Source organism: Euphorbia lathyris, chromosome 3 (assembly GCF_963576675.1).
Source record: "Euphorbia lathyris chromosome 3, ddEupLath1.1, whole genome shotgun sequence".
NCBI lineage: Eukaryota > Viridiplantae > Streptophyta > Magnoliopsida > Malpighiales > Euphorbiaceae > Euphorbia > Euphorbia lathyris.
Window position 1 is genome coordinate 107,152,990 of NC_088912.1, and position 16,276 is coordinate 107,169,265.

At 30.4% G+C, this 16,276-nt stretch overlaps 1 protein-coding gene across 1 annotated transcript; it reads left to right on the forward strand.

The window, feature by feature from the left end:
• Nucleotides 1–3,489: 3,489 nt before the first annotated feature.
• On the forward strand, nt 3,490–13,648 carry LOC136224432 (probable aquaporin NIP5-1). Its single transcript, XM_066012762.1, has 4 exons — nt 3,490–4,176; nt 9,288–9,707; nt 11,055–11,116; nt 12,997–13,648. Exons 1-4 carry the CDS (start codon nt 3,955–3,957, stop codon nt 13,190–13,192), a joined length of 900 nt encoding a protein of 299 aa, XP_065868834.1. The 5' UTR covers nt 3,490–3,954; the 3' UTR covers nt 13,193–13,648.
• Nucleotides 13,649–16,276: the final 2,628 nt, after the last annotated feature.

Below are 16,276 nucleotides of genomic sequence, written 5' to 3' on the forward strand. Positions count from 1 at the left end.
AGGTCTTGGAAGAGTAGTCGAACATGAGACAAGGAACAATGCTCACCGTTTGATACAATATGGGTCCGAAAGCCGCATGTCTAATGAGATCCCGCAACCTGGCAGGGCGTGTGCAACATAACAAGGTGCACTTCCTGACATCGTCACAAATCAAACGTGGTAGAACCAATTGAAAGCTGATACGAGTCTTGTGACTTAACATGGAACATCCTTAGAATAATAAGGGATACCTTTGACAATCGCTATAAATAAATAAAAAATGTATATGATATACGTGAATCATACGACTAGTATTAATACTTTGAATATTTTTAACTTGGTATAAGGTAACAAAATAAACCTATAGTTTTTGCGGAAGTATCAATTTAGGCCCCACGTACAAAATAACATTAATATAGGCTTAATGTTAAAAAAAAAGTACTAATTTAGGCATCGATAATAGAATATGATACGTCATTCATATTACTTCATTAAGTTCTGATTTCTCTCTCTATGTATAATTGACAGAACTTAACGGAATAATATAAATAACATGTCACGTGTCATTATTAATGTCTAAATTGGTACATTTTTTAAACGTTAAGTCTATATTAGTGTCATTTTGTATGTGGAGCCTAAATTGATACTTTTTCAAAAACCACATGTCTATTTTGATATCTTATCTCTTTTAACTTTTTTATCTCTCCTACTAATCTAGACATCGGAACAGATTCGTCGGACGCCAGACTCTCTCTGATCGTCTCGGACGAGGCTTGATATATGTATATATATATTTGTTTACTTTATCGCTTTAAAATAATGTTATTAATGCAATTTTGGAATTTTATATGACATATGATTGAGGTTAGAGAATGCTTAACTTATTAAAGAACATGATTGGGCCGGTGGTGGGAACTTTTATATAGAATAGAAGCAGGTAGATGGAAAGGACAAAGTCACGGTGAAAGTAATAGGTTTTGCTTTGACAGGCGCGCGGCCCAATAAAGGATCATGTGCTCATACTTAAATCGCACGGCAGAAATGGTGTCTGTGAGAAGCTTAACTGCAGGTGCAAGGTAACTCTTATCAAAATGCTTTTTGAAGTAGAAGCTGTTGTGATGATTCGATTGGCATTGACTTTCTTTCAAGACTACAATTATATAAGTATTTTATTCATAAGGAACCCTTCAACAATTGACTCCTAAAACTTAAAGCCATCTTAAAATAAAATTTCAAAACTTGGTTAAGACCTAAAAACTATTAAAATTATCAGTTACATTTTTAACTGTAGCAAAAATCATGAATTGACTATCTATGGTATCTATTTTATCTTAAAATCAGAAATGGTAACTATTCGAGTTGGACTGTAATGATCTGTGTATTAACTCAAAATAAGTTTAGAGAGCTGAAATTGTTCAACTGAATTATTTTCTGTTAGAATTCAATTGATGATTTTTATTTAGAATAGTGACTTAATTGATGATTTTTACTTTGTTTAGAAACCTGATTTATGTTTTTTTAAAGTTTAAGGTTCTAATTGAGTTTGAAGTTTTGATTTGGGGAGACAAATGGTGCAATGCCCTATTTTTATGAACTTTTTTTTAAGAAGGAATATTTTATTAAGATTAAACACTCACATCCTTATATAAAATATTATATGAGAAATTAAGAACACAAAAAGCAATAAAAAGATTAGCATTGGCTAACTCATAAACAACTTTGTTCACTAATTGAGAAACAAACGTCATCGAACAACTCGAGCGATTCTGAAGAATTTTTTTGATGTATTGAACTACTCCACCATACTCCATAAAATTATTGTGGCTCGAGCACCAACTATTCACTATTTCTTTTGCGTCAACTTCAAAATTGATTTTCATGTAGACGTCCAAGCAATACCGTCTCGTAACCCCAACGCTTCAGCTAGCTTGAGCGATATCAAACAATTCGAGACCGGGCTATAAGTTAACAAGCTAGAACAAGCCCTCATGATTACGTAGAACAACACACGTACTAAAATGAGAGGAAGTTTGAAAAATAGTTGCATCTACTTGCATTTTACCTCTAGAAATTTTATCTCCACTCACTGTTCTGATCTCCCGTCAGTCCAGATTTAATATTGGTTTACTTGTTGTTTGATGTTGTTGTTTAGTGTTTGAAAATTAGAGATTTCATGTTGTTGGAAAAAAATGTTTTTCATATATAAAGATAAACAATAGTTCCATTGTCAGCTATTAATATGAAGTGGACCTTTAACTATCAGCTTGAGCTAATAATTAAGGTTCAATCATATATCTTATATTAATCTTAGCTAAAAGCTCAAGCTGATAGTTAAAGGTCCACTTCATATTAATAGCTGACATCTATAATCAAATATCTAAAACTCTCATTTTTAATTTGAAGATAAACCAAATAAAAAAATGGAGTAAATAAATACCCTTATAATTTAAGCAAATTTATAAGGATATCGAGATATTTTAAGCAAGTAGAGAAACTATCCAGATATTTCGAACATTCAGGTCCAATCAAGTTTTCTGGACATGTATATATATAGAAAAATAATGCATTAAACATATCTTATTTTTTTTAGCCATAATACGTCAATTGCATTTAGAATTTGTCCAAAAATCTTGATTTACCTCTGAACTTTAAAATATCTCAATAATCCTCTTAATTTGTATAAAATATTCAATTAGCCCATGAACTTCCGTGAACTGTAATCAATTAACCAATAGATTAGAAAAAAGTAAACTGCATGTGGATGATGTATTACACGTACCTTAGAATGTTATCACATAACTCACAGAATATACTAAAAGGAAGTTCTTACTTACTCAACTATAAAGCCTATATTTTCTAATATTATAACTGCATACTCTGACCTTGGTTCTTGTTTTATCTTTTTTAAGATACGTGCAAAACATCTTTTACATTTAACCTTTTTTTCAGTTAAATGATTAATTGATTACATTTTATACGAATGGAAAAATCTATTGGAACAATTTGAAAGTATAAGAGAGAAATTATATAAGTATAATACTCATTTGGATCCCCAAACTAAAGTTTCAAAGTTAATTAAGATCCTAAACTATCAAAATTATCAATTAGGTCACTGAACTAACCAAAAATTATCAATTGAGTCTTCGTGCTAAACAAAAATTATTAATTGAGGTTTCATCGAAAATCATTCTGTTGAACAGTTTCAGCCCCTATTCTCCAAACTCATTTTGAACCAATATATATTATTACAGTCTATATTAAATAGTCACAGTTTCTAATTTTAGGATAGAATGAGGACTCAATTAATTATTTTTGCTTAATTCAGAGACCTGATTAATGATTTTAATAGTTTAGGGTCCTAATTGATTTTGAAACTTTAGTTTAGGAAGGATATATTATATAATAAGTGTATTTTTTATATTTTATATCACCATGACATGGTGATGAAGTTGGGAGGTGGGCCTTTATTTTTTAAATTATAGTCATATCTCATGCATTAATGATCATGATTCACTCCCCTAAATAAAAACTTCCATCCATTACTTCCCTCTCTCATTCTCATCTTCATCTTCTGCAAAGTTTTTTCCTCCTTTCCTCTCATTAATGCTCCTCTCTCCTTTCCCTTAGTCCTCTCATTATTTCTCTTTTTATGCTCCATCTATCTTTCCCCCTTCTTCCTTAATCACACCATAACAAAAACATCTCCATTATGTAATCAGTTCCCCCATCAATTTCCAGTCTCAAAATCCCCCAAAAAAACAAAAAAAAATTATTCAGAATTGTTTTTTTTTTATCATGAGTTCTTAATTTTTGTCACTTGATTCTAAGAGTTCAGAGTTCTGGAGAAGGACAAGATTATTCTGTAGCTGAACCAGAAAAAAGTCCGTCCGATCATGTAAAATATATCTTTTAATCCTTTTAATTGTAAAAAAAATACAAAAAAAAAACAAAAAAAAAAGTTATTCAAGAAGGGGAATGGCGGAAACTGAGATAGGAACACCACCGGCAGTGTCTTCACCGGCGACGCCAGGGACGCCGGGAGGGCCGTTGTTTACGGCGGCGAGAGTGGATTCCCTTTCTTATGATCGGAAGTCAATGCCGAGATGTAAGTGTTTGCCTGTAACTGCTCCGTCGTGGGGTCAGTCGCACACGTGCTTTACTGACTTTCCGATACCCGATGTTTCGCTCACTCGCAAGGTACTACCTCAGCTTCTATTATTTTTTAATTTAAATTACAGTTTGCCCATTGAATAATTGATTTTAAAAAGGGTAAATTATATTCATAGTCCCTAAATTTATAGTTTATTTTCATTCATGTTTATAAACTTCAAAACTGATCATTACGACTGATGAACTTAACATGTTTTTACGGTTGATCAAGATGACGGACTATGATTTCAAAATAAAAAAGTCTACTAGTTAAAGTTAATTAAGTAATATTAATTTAATTTACAATTTTTAATTTTTGTTAATATTAATTTAATGGCATTACATACCTTTAGCTTTAAAAACCAAAGGTTCAAAATCAATTAGAACTCTGAACTATTAAAATAATCAATTAGATCATTGACCTAAGTAAAAATAATTAATTAAGTTATCCTAAAATCAGAAACTGTGAATATTTGATATAAATTGTAATAATCTCTATGTGGGTTCAAAATGGGTACGAAGAACATTGTTTGAAACTGTACAACCGAATGATTTTTTATGAGAGCTCAATTGATGATTTTTATTTAAAATGAGTACTAAATTACTAATTTTTACTTAGTTAAGGGATATGATTAATGATTTTAATAGTAACAGTCTAATTGACTTGTTGTCAAAAAAAAAAAAACAGCCTAATTGACTTTAAAACTGTAGTTTGTGTATTTTTCCCAATTTAATTATATACATGTTATTTTATATTATAATATTTATTTTTATGACTACATACAAAATTTAATTCATATAATTATAATTTAATATTTAATTATGGAAATACATTTTTATAATTTAACAAAAATTGAACTTTATCCAAATAGTAAGTAAAGTTAATCAATTATACTAATACTTAAATAAAATAAATCAAAATTTATTATTTTATAATATAAATATATAAAAATAATAATATTTTAATAATATAAAAACAAAAAAAGCATTATACCCATTTGGTTCCTAAACTAAAGTTTTAAAGTCAATTAGGATCCTAAACTATCAAAATCATTAATCAGGTTCTTAAACTAGACAATCATCAATTGAGTCCTAATCCAATCCTAAAAGCAGAAACTGTGTCTATTTGATATAGACTGTAATAATCTCTGTGTTGGTTCAAAATGAGTTTGGAAAATAGAGTCTGAAACTGTTCAACCGAATGATTTTTGTTGAGGTCTCAATTGATGATTTTTTTTAGTATGAAGACTCGTTTGATGATTGTTTTTTTGTTCAGGAATTTGATTTATGATTTTAATAGTTAAAAGGGTAAAGTTCAAATAAAACCCCTGTGGTTTCACTAATTTTCAGATAAAGGACTGTGGTTTACTTTTTGTCAAAACGAGGATTGAGGTTTTTAACTTTAACAAAATAAGGACTTTTTCGATTGATACTATTAAAATCACCTTTGACAACTTCAAAAATGACATATTTTAAGAACTACTAATATTTTAAGCAACTTTAATTCTTCAAATTTTTTATTTGAGATTGTTTAAATGATGTTTGGTAAAGAGAGAGAAAGTTAATGTTTAGAGAGAGAAAGTTCCAAAAAAGATGATTTTTAAAAATCGAAAATGCAGTTCCATAGAAAATATGACATTGAACAACTTTAATTCTTGAAAATTTTCATTTTCAGGTCGTTAAAGATGGTTTTAATAGCATTAATTCAAGTTTGAAACCTCAAGTCTTGTTTTAACAAAAAGTAAATCACAGTCCTTTATCTGAAAATTAGTGAAACCACAGGAGTTTTATTTGAACTTTACCCTAGTTAAAATCCTAACTCAGGTAAATAGATATTGCAAAGAAAAAAAAAAAAAAAACAACCTTGTTACATTTTTACAGTCAGAAATATAAAGTAAGAAGTGACTTCAGAAAAAATGTAGCAAGGATTTTCATATGGAAACTGTAAATCGTCACCAAAACTGTTTAAAATATCATTTTCCTCGAATACAATTGGAAGTTACATTTTAATGGTGGTAATTTTGATAAACAGTAAAATTGACAATTATGTTAGTAAAGGTCAGAGGGTCATAAGTTCAGACATTATAATGAAATAAGTATAAAATATAGGGGCCATGGTGTAATTTATAAAAAAAATGCTTAAAAAAAAATTATTTGACTTGAGTTTTGTTAAGGAGGCGCAATTATTGCCTTATCATGACAACATTGAACTCTAGATTATATACAAACAAGGTTATGAAAGCATTTCATAAACATATTGGAAGATTTTAATTAATTTTACTGTAGATATAATTTTAGTGTCTTTGAAGTCCAAATATTTCAAAATTAAGTTGACTTTGCTCATTTCATTTTTCAATACTTTATTGAGGGTATTAGATGAAAATTACTCCCTCCATTCCATTATATAGGTCATTCTAGCAAATTAGTTTTTTCCCTAAATATGAGTCATTCTAGGATTCCAATGCTTATTGTCCAATAGTGACATGAGAGAGAATTATTTTTTGTATTGGTACATGTGTTTTTTAATATTCGAATGCTTATTGCCCAATAGTGACATGAGAGAGAATTTTTTTTAGTTAACCAATATATTTCTTAATTTGTGTGAAATACCCTAAAATGACTTATATAATGGAATGGAGGGAGTATAATTGTATGATTAATTAAATATTTATATTTACTCGAATTATGTAATAGTACTATTTTAATTGGCTATGATTAATTAAATGTATTTTGCTTCTGACTACCATAACATTACTCTAAAATGGAGATTGATGGAAGCATGATATATAAGACTTGAAACTTGTGCCCTTTGTCATAATATTTAAAACCAAACCAAATTTGACTTTGCTTTCTCTGTCTCTCCACAACATATATAATAGGTTTAATATATCAGTTGCCCCTAAATTTGTCCAAAATGATTGATTGGTCCTCTAAACTTACATGGTGTCTCATTAGCCCCCTAAACTTGCTTAAAGTGTCATGATTAGGTCCCTAAATCTATAAAAACACCATAAAAATGTACAAAATAACAAGTTAAGTTGTTTTAAAGACTTATAATCACGAATTAAGCCTTGACTTTTTAAGTTTTGAATTTTTTTTACGGATTTAAACAAATTGCAATGTAGGTCACTTTAAACAAGTTCAGGGGGCAAATGGATTACTATAAGCAAGTTCAGGGAGCCAATAGGTCATTTTAAACAAATTCAGGTGGCCAATAGGTTATTTTAAGCAAGTTGAGGGGGCTAACGAGACACTATGTAAGTTCAGGGAGCCAATCAATCTTTTTGGACAAGTTCAGGGCGCTTTCGATGTATTAAGCCTATATAATATTCATCAAACTTACATAAATTTATAAATACAAAATTGATGAATTAATTAACCATTTTAAATATTAATTTATTGAAAACAGGACGTCCAAAACCATCAATAATAAGGATAGTTTTAACCACTGGATGAGCCATAAACTATACATGGTAGGAATGGTTTCGGTGGCCGAAGGCATGAGACCCTCGAGGCCCCCTTTGTCTCCGTTATAGAGTAAATTATGTACATTGTCCATAAACTTTATGCTTATTTTCATATTGGCCCCGAACATCAAAGTTGGACATTATTATCTCTGATTGCACGTTACTAAATATAATAGATCATTTTAGTATTGAATAAGTCAAAATTACTAGTCTCGGTATCAAAATGAAAAGTTCTAAAAAAATTTAAGTAGTTTAGAATCACATATTTAATGGAACCAATTTTTTTTTATTTTCTAAATTATTTCTTTCGAAACTTTCTTTTTTTAAACAATCATTTTCGTGAAATCTAAGTAACTTTGATTCTTAAACCTTTTATTATTGAATAAATTAAAATGACTCATGTGAATATCAAAATGAAAAGGTCTAAAAATTAAAGTTGATTAATATCACATTTTTCATGCAACCGAAATTTTCGGTTTTCTAAATCATCACCTTTTAAACTTTCTCTCCCTAAACAATCATTTTCTCTCTCTTAACTAAACAATATTTAAATAATCTCAAATACCAAAAAGTTAAGAATTAAAGTTTATTAGAATATATACTTTCTACCAACTCTATAATGAAAGGTTATTTTCTATTGGGTGGTCATTTTGATTATGATCAAAATGATCATTATATTAATAATATTAATAACGTATACAGTTTAGAAGCCATAATATCGAATTTTGAAATTCAGGTGCTCATAATAAAAGCATGAGCAATGTCATGCACCAATATTTGATAGTTTTTTTAGGCTTAATACATCAAAAGCTCCTGAACTTATTTAAAATTTTTGATTGACCCTCTGAATTTACATAGTATCTCGTTGGCTTTTCAACTTGCTTAAAATAACCAATTGCCTATTTGAATTTGTTTAACATGAACTATTAGCTGACTGAACTTGCTTACAGTGTGAATTTGTTTAAAGTCACATACATTGCAATTTGTCTAAATCTGTAAAAATATTCAAAACTTAAAAAGTAAAAGCTTAATTTGTGATTTTAAGCCTTTAAAACAAATTAACTTTTTATTTTGTATATTTTTATGGCATTTTTATAGATTTTGGGACTTAATCATGACACTTTAAGCAAGTTTAGGCGGTTAATGAGATACTATATAACTTCAGGGGTTCAATCAAACTTTTTTAACAAGTTCAAGAAGCAAATGATGTATTAAACCTATTTTAATTCGAGTTCATAACTTCAAAACTTTATTATTAGTCGTGAATGAGTTTAAATGCATCATTGGTCACTGAAATATTATAATTATTTCAAAATGGTTACTCAACTTCAATTTGTCTTAATAAAATTATTCAATTTTGAATTGTCTCATTAAAATCACTCTGGTGACTTCAAAAACAAAAAGACACCGAAAAAGTGACATGACTCTATATCAGCACTAATCAACTTTCAGAGCTGATTTAAACAGCATGTGGCTTCCACCCACCTGACATCTGTCATCCAGGTGGCAACAACGTGTGGTTTCGGTCAGCGGTGAAAGTTGACTACCGCTGACATAGAAGCCACGTTATATTTCCATTGTGTTTTTTCTCTCCAAGTAATTGGAGTGACTCGATTGAAACAAAATTCAAAAGTTCAGTGACGAACCGATGAATGATGGTATATACTTATTCTTCCTTTTTCGTCCTCGTAGCTCGGAGCAGAGTTCGTCGGAACATTCATCCTGATATTTGCAGCAACAGCAGGACCGATCGTAAACCAAAAATACGGCGGCGTCGAGACCCTAATAGGCAATGCAGCCTGTGCAGGATTAGCAGTGATGATAATAATATTATCGACAGGACACATATCTGGAGCTCATTTAAACCCATCACTGACTATAGCTTTCGCAGCACTTCGTCATTTCCCTTGGGTACAAGTTCCTGCATACATAGCTGCTCAAGTATCTGCTTCTGTTTGTGCATCTTTTGCTCTCAAAGGTGTTTTCAATCCTTTCTTATCTGGTGGTGTTACTGTTCCTTCTGTTAGTAATTCTCAAGCTTTTGCTCTTGAGTTTATTATCACTTTCAATCTCTTGTTCGTTGTCACTGCTGTTGCTACTGATACTCGTGCTGTAAGTATATTCTATTTCCTTTTTACTTATTTGCATTTTATCGTTGTAGGACTAACATGTTTGTTGCGCAATTAGGGATGTAAATGAGGGCAAGGACAGTGAATCGCTGATTAGGATCTCCGTCGGGTGGGGATGGGGATTGTTTTCCCTCGAAGATGGGGCGGGGATGGGAATAGGTATCCCCATCCCGTGGGGATTCTCATATCCATCCCCGATATGTTAATTGCATTCTGTATTATAGGGTAGGACTAGTACATTTTGTTGCGCAACTAGGGGTGTAGACGGTGTGGAGATTTTTCGATTAGAATCTCCGCTGGGAGGGGATGGAGATTGTTTTCTCCCACTCAAATGGAGGCGGGGCGGGGGCAATGGGTATCCTACGGAGCGGGTTTGTCGTACCCGTCCAGATATGTTCCCATAGGGATCCCTATGGTTTTCCCAATCAATTTCCAGCTTAACTTTATTTTTTATATATATCTTTTGTGATTCTTTCAGAGTTATTAGGTTGGGTAAAAAGTTTTTTTCTACCACTCAATTCAATTCAAAATTTAGTTTAATTATTTGTTGTTATACCATGTCAATGCCAATAAGATTGAGAAGAAATAGAATAGAAAATTTATAAATATTAAAAAATTAGAATGAAACGGGGAAAGAGGATCTCTGCAGAGACGGAACAAAATTTTCCCTGTTTAGTTTTGAGGGATGGGAATGGGGAATCCATGATATATCGGGGAGCGGAAGTGGGGGAATGTAATCCATGTGTCGCTCCGTCCCATTTATATTCCTATCCGCAACTGCCCCTGAATTTTCAAAACTTCAAAAGTACCCCTATTCTTATCCAATTGCATTTAATAACCTTTTATTCTTTGCCAAGTAAGCAAATAATTAGGAGCTTTTGAAAGTTCACGGAACAGTTGAAGTTTTATGGTTATTGAATGCAATTTGACAAGAATAGAGAATTATTGAATATAATTGCAAAAAAAGAGGGCGTTATGGCATGCAAATTGACAAGAATGTGAGGTTATTGAATGTAATCGGACAACAATAGAGGGTCATTTGGAACTTTTGAAAGTTTAAGAGGCAATAGATATATTAAGCCTATAAGGTGTATTACACTCATGACCACTGAACTTTACTCATTTTCACGATATGGCTATTAAATTGTAAAACGTAACATAAAAGTCACTCAATTTTTGATTTGAGGTGATCTAGGTGCTGTTTGGTTAGGAGAGAATATAAATGGTGATTTTGAGAAATAAAAATTTTGGTTCCGCATTAACTTTAATTCTTGAATAAAAAGGTTAGCATTTAATTACTTCATACTTGCTAATACATATTATATAACAGGTAGGAGAATTAGCAGGAATAGCAGTTGGAGCAACCGTTATACTTAACATTCTTATTGCCGGGTGAGTCACTCATGTCATGACTTCCTATTTTACATATATCTTGTAGGCTTGTAAATCAGTCAAGCCGCTCATGAACGGTTCGATATTTGATTAGATAAAAACTCGATCGTATTTCATTCGATTTATAAACAAGCCGAACTTAATATGATGTTGAAGTTTAATTTGTAAATATGCATTAAACCTATTTATTTTATTACTAAAATTACAATCTATTTTTATATTTACTAACAAGGAGAGAGGAAAGATAATGATAAATTATTAAATACTCTTCCACAATAAATTATTAATACAATCTTCAAAAAAATTTATTAATACAAAATGATTTAGGAGGTTCCTCGGTGATAATAAAAATAAGAATGTTACGAAATTAGAATCGAAACTACTATTTTGCGATTCTATTTGGTTTATTCCATAATCATAATCTAATAGTAATAAAATAATGTTAGACGAAAGTACATAGTAAAAAAAAGTATAAAAAAATATATGAAAAAAAAAACTAATGAAAGTGTTATGTAGAATGGAATATAGTAGATAATATTCTTTTTGATATAATAAATGATGTACTGGGTTGGAGGAAAAATAGGATTTGATTTATATAAAATAGAAAATGGAGATGGAAATAGTGTAATGGGTTAGAGATGACATTAGATTCTTAATTTATGTTGTTGAAACTCCTAATGAGATCAATCTTTCAATTAAAATAATAATAATTTTGGTCTTTTTTTATTTGCCAATTTGGTTTATCAGTAATTTATGATATTGTAAGAAAAATAAAAATAATTTAGGCCTAATGCATACCCAGCTCCCTAAAGTTGTCCGTTTTGTTCATTTAACCCCCTCAACTTACGAGACAACCCTTTAACCCCCTAAACTCCATAAAAATGGTATTTCTCACCCCCTTAACTTGTCCAAATGTGTCATTTTACCCATTCTCAACTCATCGAATATTCTATTTACCCCCTTAACTCCATAAAAGTGGTATTTCTCACCACTTATAATCCTATTTACCCTCTTCATTTCATAAAAATGGTATTTCTTATCCCTTTATAGTAGTAAAAAAAGTTGAATGGAGAAAGAACGAATAAAAAATACAAATAACAAGAACATTAATATAAACAAGTTAAATACATTATATGTAGGGATAATGTACCGAAATGGGCCTATGATTTTTTGGGAAGTATCAATTTAGGTTCCACTTTTATGGAAAACATAAATATAGGTTTAACGTTTAAAAAAAGTTATCAATTTAGGCTTCGATAACGGATTGTAAGGGGTGAAAAATACCACTTTTATGGAGTTAAGGGGGTAAATAGAACATTCTATGAGTTGGGGAATAAATGGACAAGTTAAGGGGGTGAGAAATACCATTTTTATGGAGTTTGGGGGGTTAAAGGGTTGTCCCGTAAAGTGAGGGGGTTAAATGAACAAAACGGACAACTTTAGGGGGCTGGATATGCATTAGGCCAATAATTTATGATATTTAAAGTTTCTGTTATGATTCAATTGTTTTGTATTTTTTTACTGGCTTTTATAAATATTTTATGATATTTTCAATTTTAGGTTTGGTAAAATTTAGTAAAAAATAACTGATTCAAACTGAACTGAAAATATAAAATAATTGAGTTAAATTTTATTTCAATTTTAGGTGGGATCTAATTGATAGTTTCATCGTAAGTTATGGAACTAATCGATGATTTTAAAATATTTTATAAAACAAATTAGTAATAATATTGATTACCTCTTGGAAATAGCTATTTATAGATCCGAAAAAACTAACTATTGGAATTGGATTTTATTCGTAAATTCATCAAAACTTAATAACAAAAAGGTCTCTTCAAAATGCTCTTGCTTGATTAACTTAAAATGTGACATAATTGCAGGCCGTCAAGTGGAGCTTCAATGAATCCCGTGAGGACTCTTGGACCGGCAATAGCAGCAGGAAATTACCGGTCACTCTGGATTTACTTGGTCGCCCCTACACTAGGAGCCCTCGCTGGTGCTGGTACTTACACGGCCGTCAAGCTTCGAGACGACAAAATCGATCCACCTCGCCAAGTCAGAAGCTTTCGTCGCTAGCCAGTGTAATTAAGGATCAAATTGGTCATTAAAGTTAACAATAAAAATCAATTTAACCCAAATTGAATTTCAGGTACCAACTCTGCTTTCACATTGGTAAATTTTTGATAAATTGACAAAAATACAATCCATTTTAATAGAAAAAATTTATAAGGATCAATTTGTCAAAAGTTACAAACTCGAAAGCTATGTTGATACTTAAACTTTAATTTGGGTTAAATTGATACTAATTGCTAACTTTAAGGGCTATTTTGAAAGTTAATTCTATCTATGGGCAAGTGTTTGTTTGATTTGTGTGTTTAATATAATAATAAAAACATGTATCCTACGTGTCAAAATAAAAGCCCATGTGTGATTGTATTTTATGTCGACGAATGTTTGTGTGGCTAAATAAAGCTAGGCGATATGACTACACTGATGTGACTATAAGTCTATGCCTATAGTTTGATTCAATAATTAATTCTCTCTCCTATCATGCATCTAATTATTTTCCCTTATGGTTGTGTTTTTGAAATAAAAGTTTAAAATAAAAATAAACAAAGTCTAAAAAAACCTACTTGCTTTTACGTTTTGTTTTGTTTTTTTTTTTTTTTATAAAAATACCATATTTCATTCCATTAGATTAAAACGTACAGATACAACAGATAAGACTTCCTACCTATACAGGCTAAAATCAGTACAAGTTCCACAAAGGGAAGAAAAGAGACTACAAAGAGCAATAAAAGGACTACAAAGAGCAATACAAAGACTACAAAGAGCAATACAACAAAAAGTAAAAATACAATAAAAATAGAAATCATATCCTTCTCGTAAATCGATTCCCGTTGAAAAAACATTGTAACCCATACTTCATCATTTAGGCTCTTCCGGATGTTCGGATCTGAGTCCTTTCTTTTTTTGCAACCACGTAGATCTATAGATCTACGGACAAGATGAACCTTTTCCGCTCTTGCTAAGACCGAAAAAAGAATAAATGAAAGAAATATAGCTAACAAGTGCAGATCCGACGGAAAAAGAAGTTCAATAAGGAATATGGATTTCAAACTAACAAGAAAAAGTAGATCTAAACCTAAATGGGAGGAGGAAGAAGGAAGACAAGCTTCCTTCTTCCTCCTCTAAGAGTAAATCTGATAAGAAGCAAGATCGGAAACGTTGAACCACAATGATGATGGTAGAAAGTTACAAGAATGAGAGATTTAGAAGAGAAAAAAAGGATAGACTGAGTTTTTTTCAGAGAGTGAAGTTTTTTTCGACCAGCGGATGACTAAGTTTTTTCAAATTGTTAAAAATAAAGGTCTCAAAATTAAAATGATCGTCGATGACTTTAAAGTTGACAATTTCAAAAAACTTAATGATATTCTAAGTAACTTTAATTCTTCAACTTTTTACTGTTGAGATCATTTCAGTGTTGTTTGATGATGAGAGAGAAAATGAACGTGTAGAGAAAGATCTTCGAAAATAAAAATATTTGTCTCTATAATAAAAGTGGTATTAACCAACTTTAATTTTTAGAAATTTTCATTTTCAGGTCGCTAATGGTTATTTTTATAGTGTTAAATTAAAAAATCATCGATTTAGCAAAACGAAAACCTCAGTCACTGTTTTGATAAAAAAATTTCAGATACTTGTTTGACAAAACGTGAAAGCACTGGAGTTTTTTTTAGTTTACCCTACATTTAAATTGTTGGACCATTTTTATAGATTTAATTAGTCAAAATCTTTAATAATGACATTTGGTGAAAAACAATTTAAGATAGTGGATTGAGTTCAAACCTTTAATTTAGAAAAAAGCTTGTTTCACGAGTTTTTTCAATTAGAGTACGGTAATATTTATGTTAAGGGTTTGTTTGCCTCAACTGTTGCGGTTGACTATTTGCTGTTGTTGTTAGTTGTTTGTTATTAGGTGTTTAAATCAAAGTGTTTGGTCAAATTTGATGAACTATTGTTATTAGTATCTAAAATGTCTAATATGAGCATGCTTTAAATTAATCAATAAATAAATTATAAAATAAAACTAATTACACAAATTAATAAAAAAATAAAGAAAAAAATTAAAATCAAATTTTATTGAACAAAGTAAAACCTTGTTCTTTCCACAATGATATAAATAGAAATAATGTTAAAGAATAAACATGTTTTGTGCAAATAGGAAGGATAATTTTATTTTTTTTAAAAAAAGATAATTTTATCAACATCAAATAACTACAAACAAGTGTTCATGAAAAGCTCTGAGAAGAAGTTTTTCGTGAAAAGCTCTAAAACGTAGATGTTTTCACAAAAAAGCTAAATGTTGTTGTTTTTAAAACCTAACCAACCACTATAGTTTTTGTGGTTTGGAGTAAAACGTTAAATATTACTGTGAAAAACTGAAACAAACACTTTTTTTTTTATCCCTAACCACTAACCTTGATTGCCTATTAAATATGAGATAATTTATTTTTATTATTATTATTAGAAATTTGAACAAATTCAATCACTAAATTGAGTTCAACCAAAAATGAGGTTTTGGGACATTCTTGAGAGATTTCAATTTGAATAATTTGTATGAATTCAATAATATTTTATAGTTTTTCTTTTACTAAAGCTTTAAATATTATTTTGTTCAATTGAATATAAACCAGTATTTATATTAAGCGGCTATTTTTCGTTAGCTTTTTTGTATTAATAAATATATTTTTATATTTTTTGTGTGGCGGTGGACAGTTCAGTAGGGTGGTGAGGGGATAAATGTCTCAAATGCTATTACATCAGATAAGGGGAATTCATGTCTGTAGATCCTTCAGAAAGAAACCAAATGGATCAAACTCAATGGAAACATTGTTATCTTTAGTGAAACGACGCACAAATATCAAATTTTTAATCAATTTTAAAGCATGCATAACATTATTTAGAGTCATAGGGGGTAATGGAAGGGGAGTTTAGCTTTACCGGGACCATTGGAATTTCTTGGCCACAACTAACAATAATAGAGGAATTAGTGTACGTATTAAAATAGGAAGAGAGATTACCTGGTGTGGTTGTCATGTGTGAGGTTGCTCTAGTGTCCATATACCAAGGGGCATCTGGAACATTTAGTGTCATGGT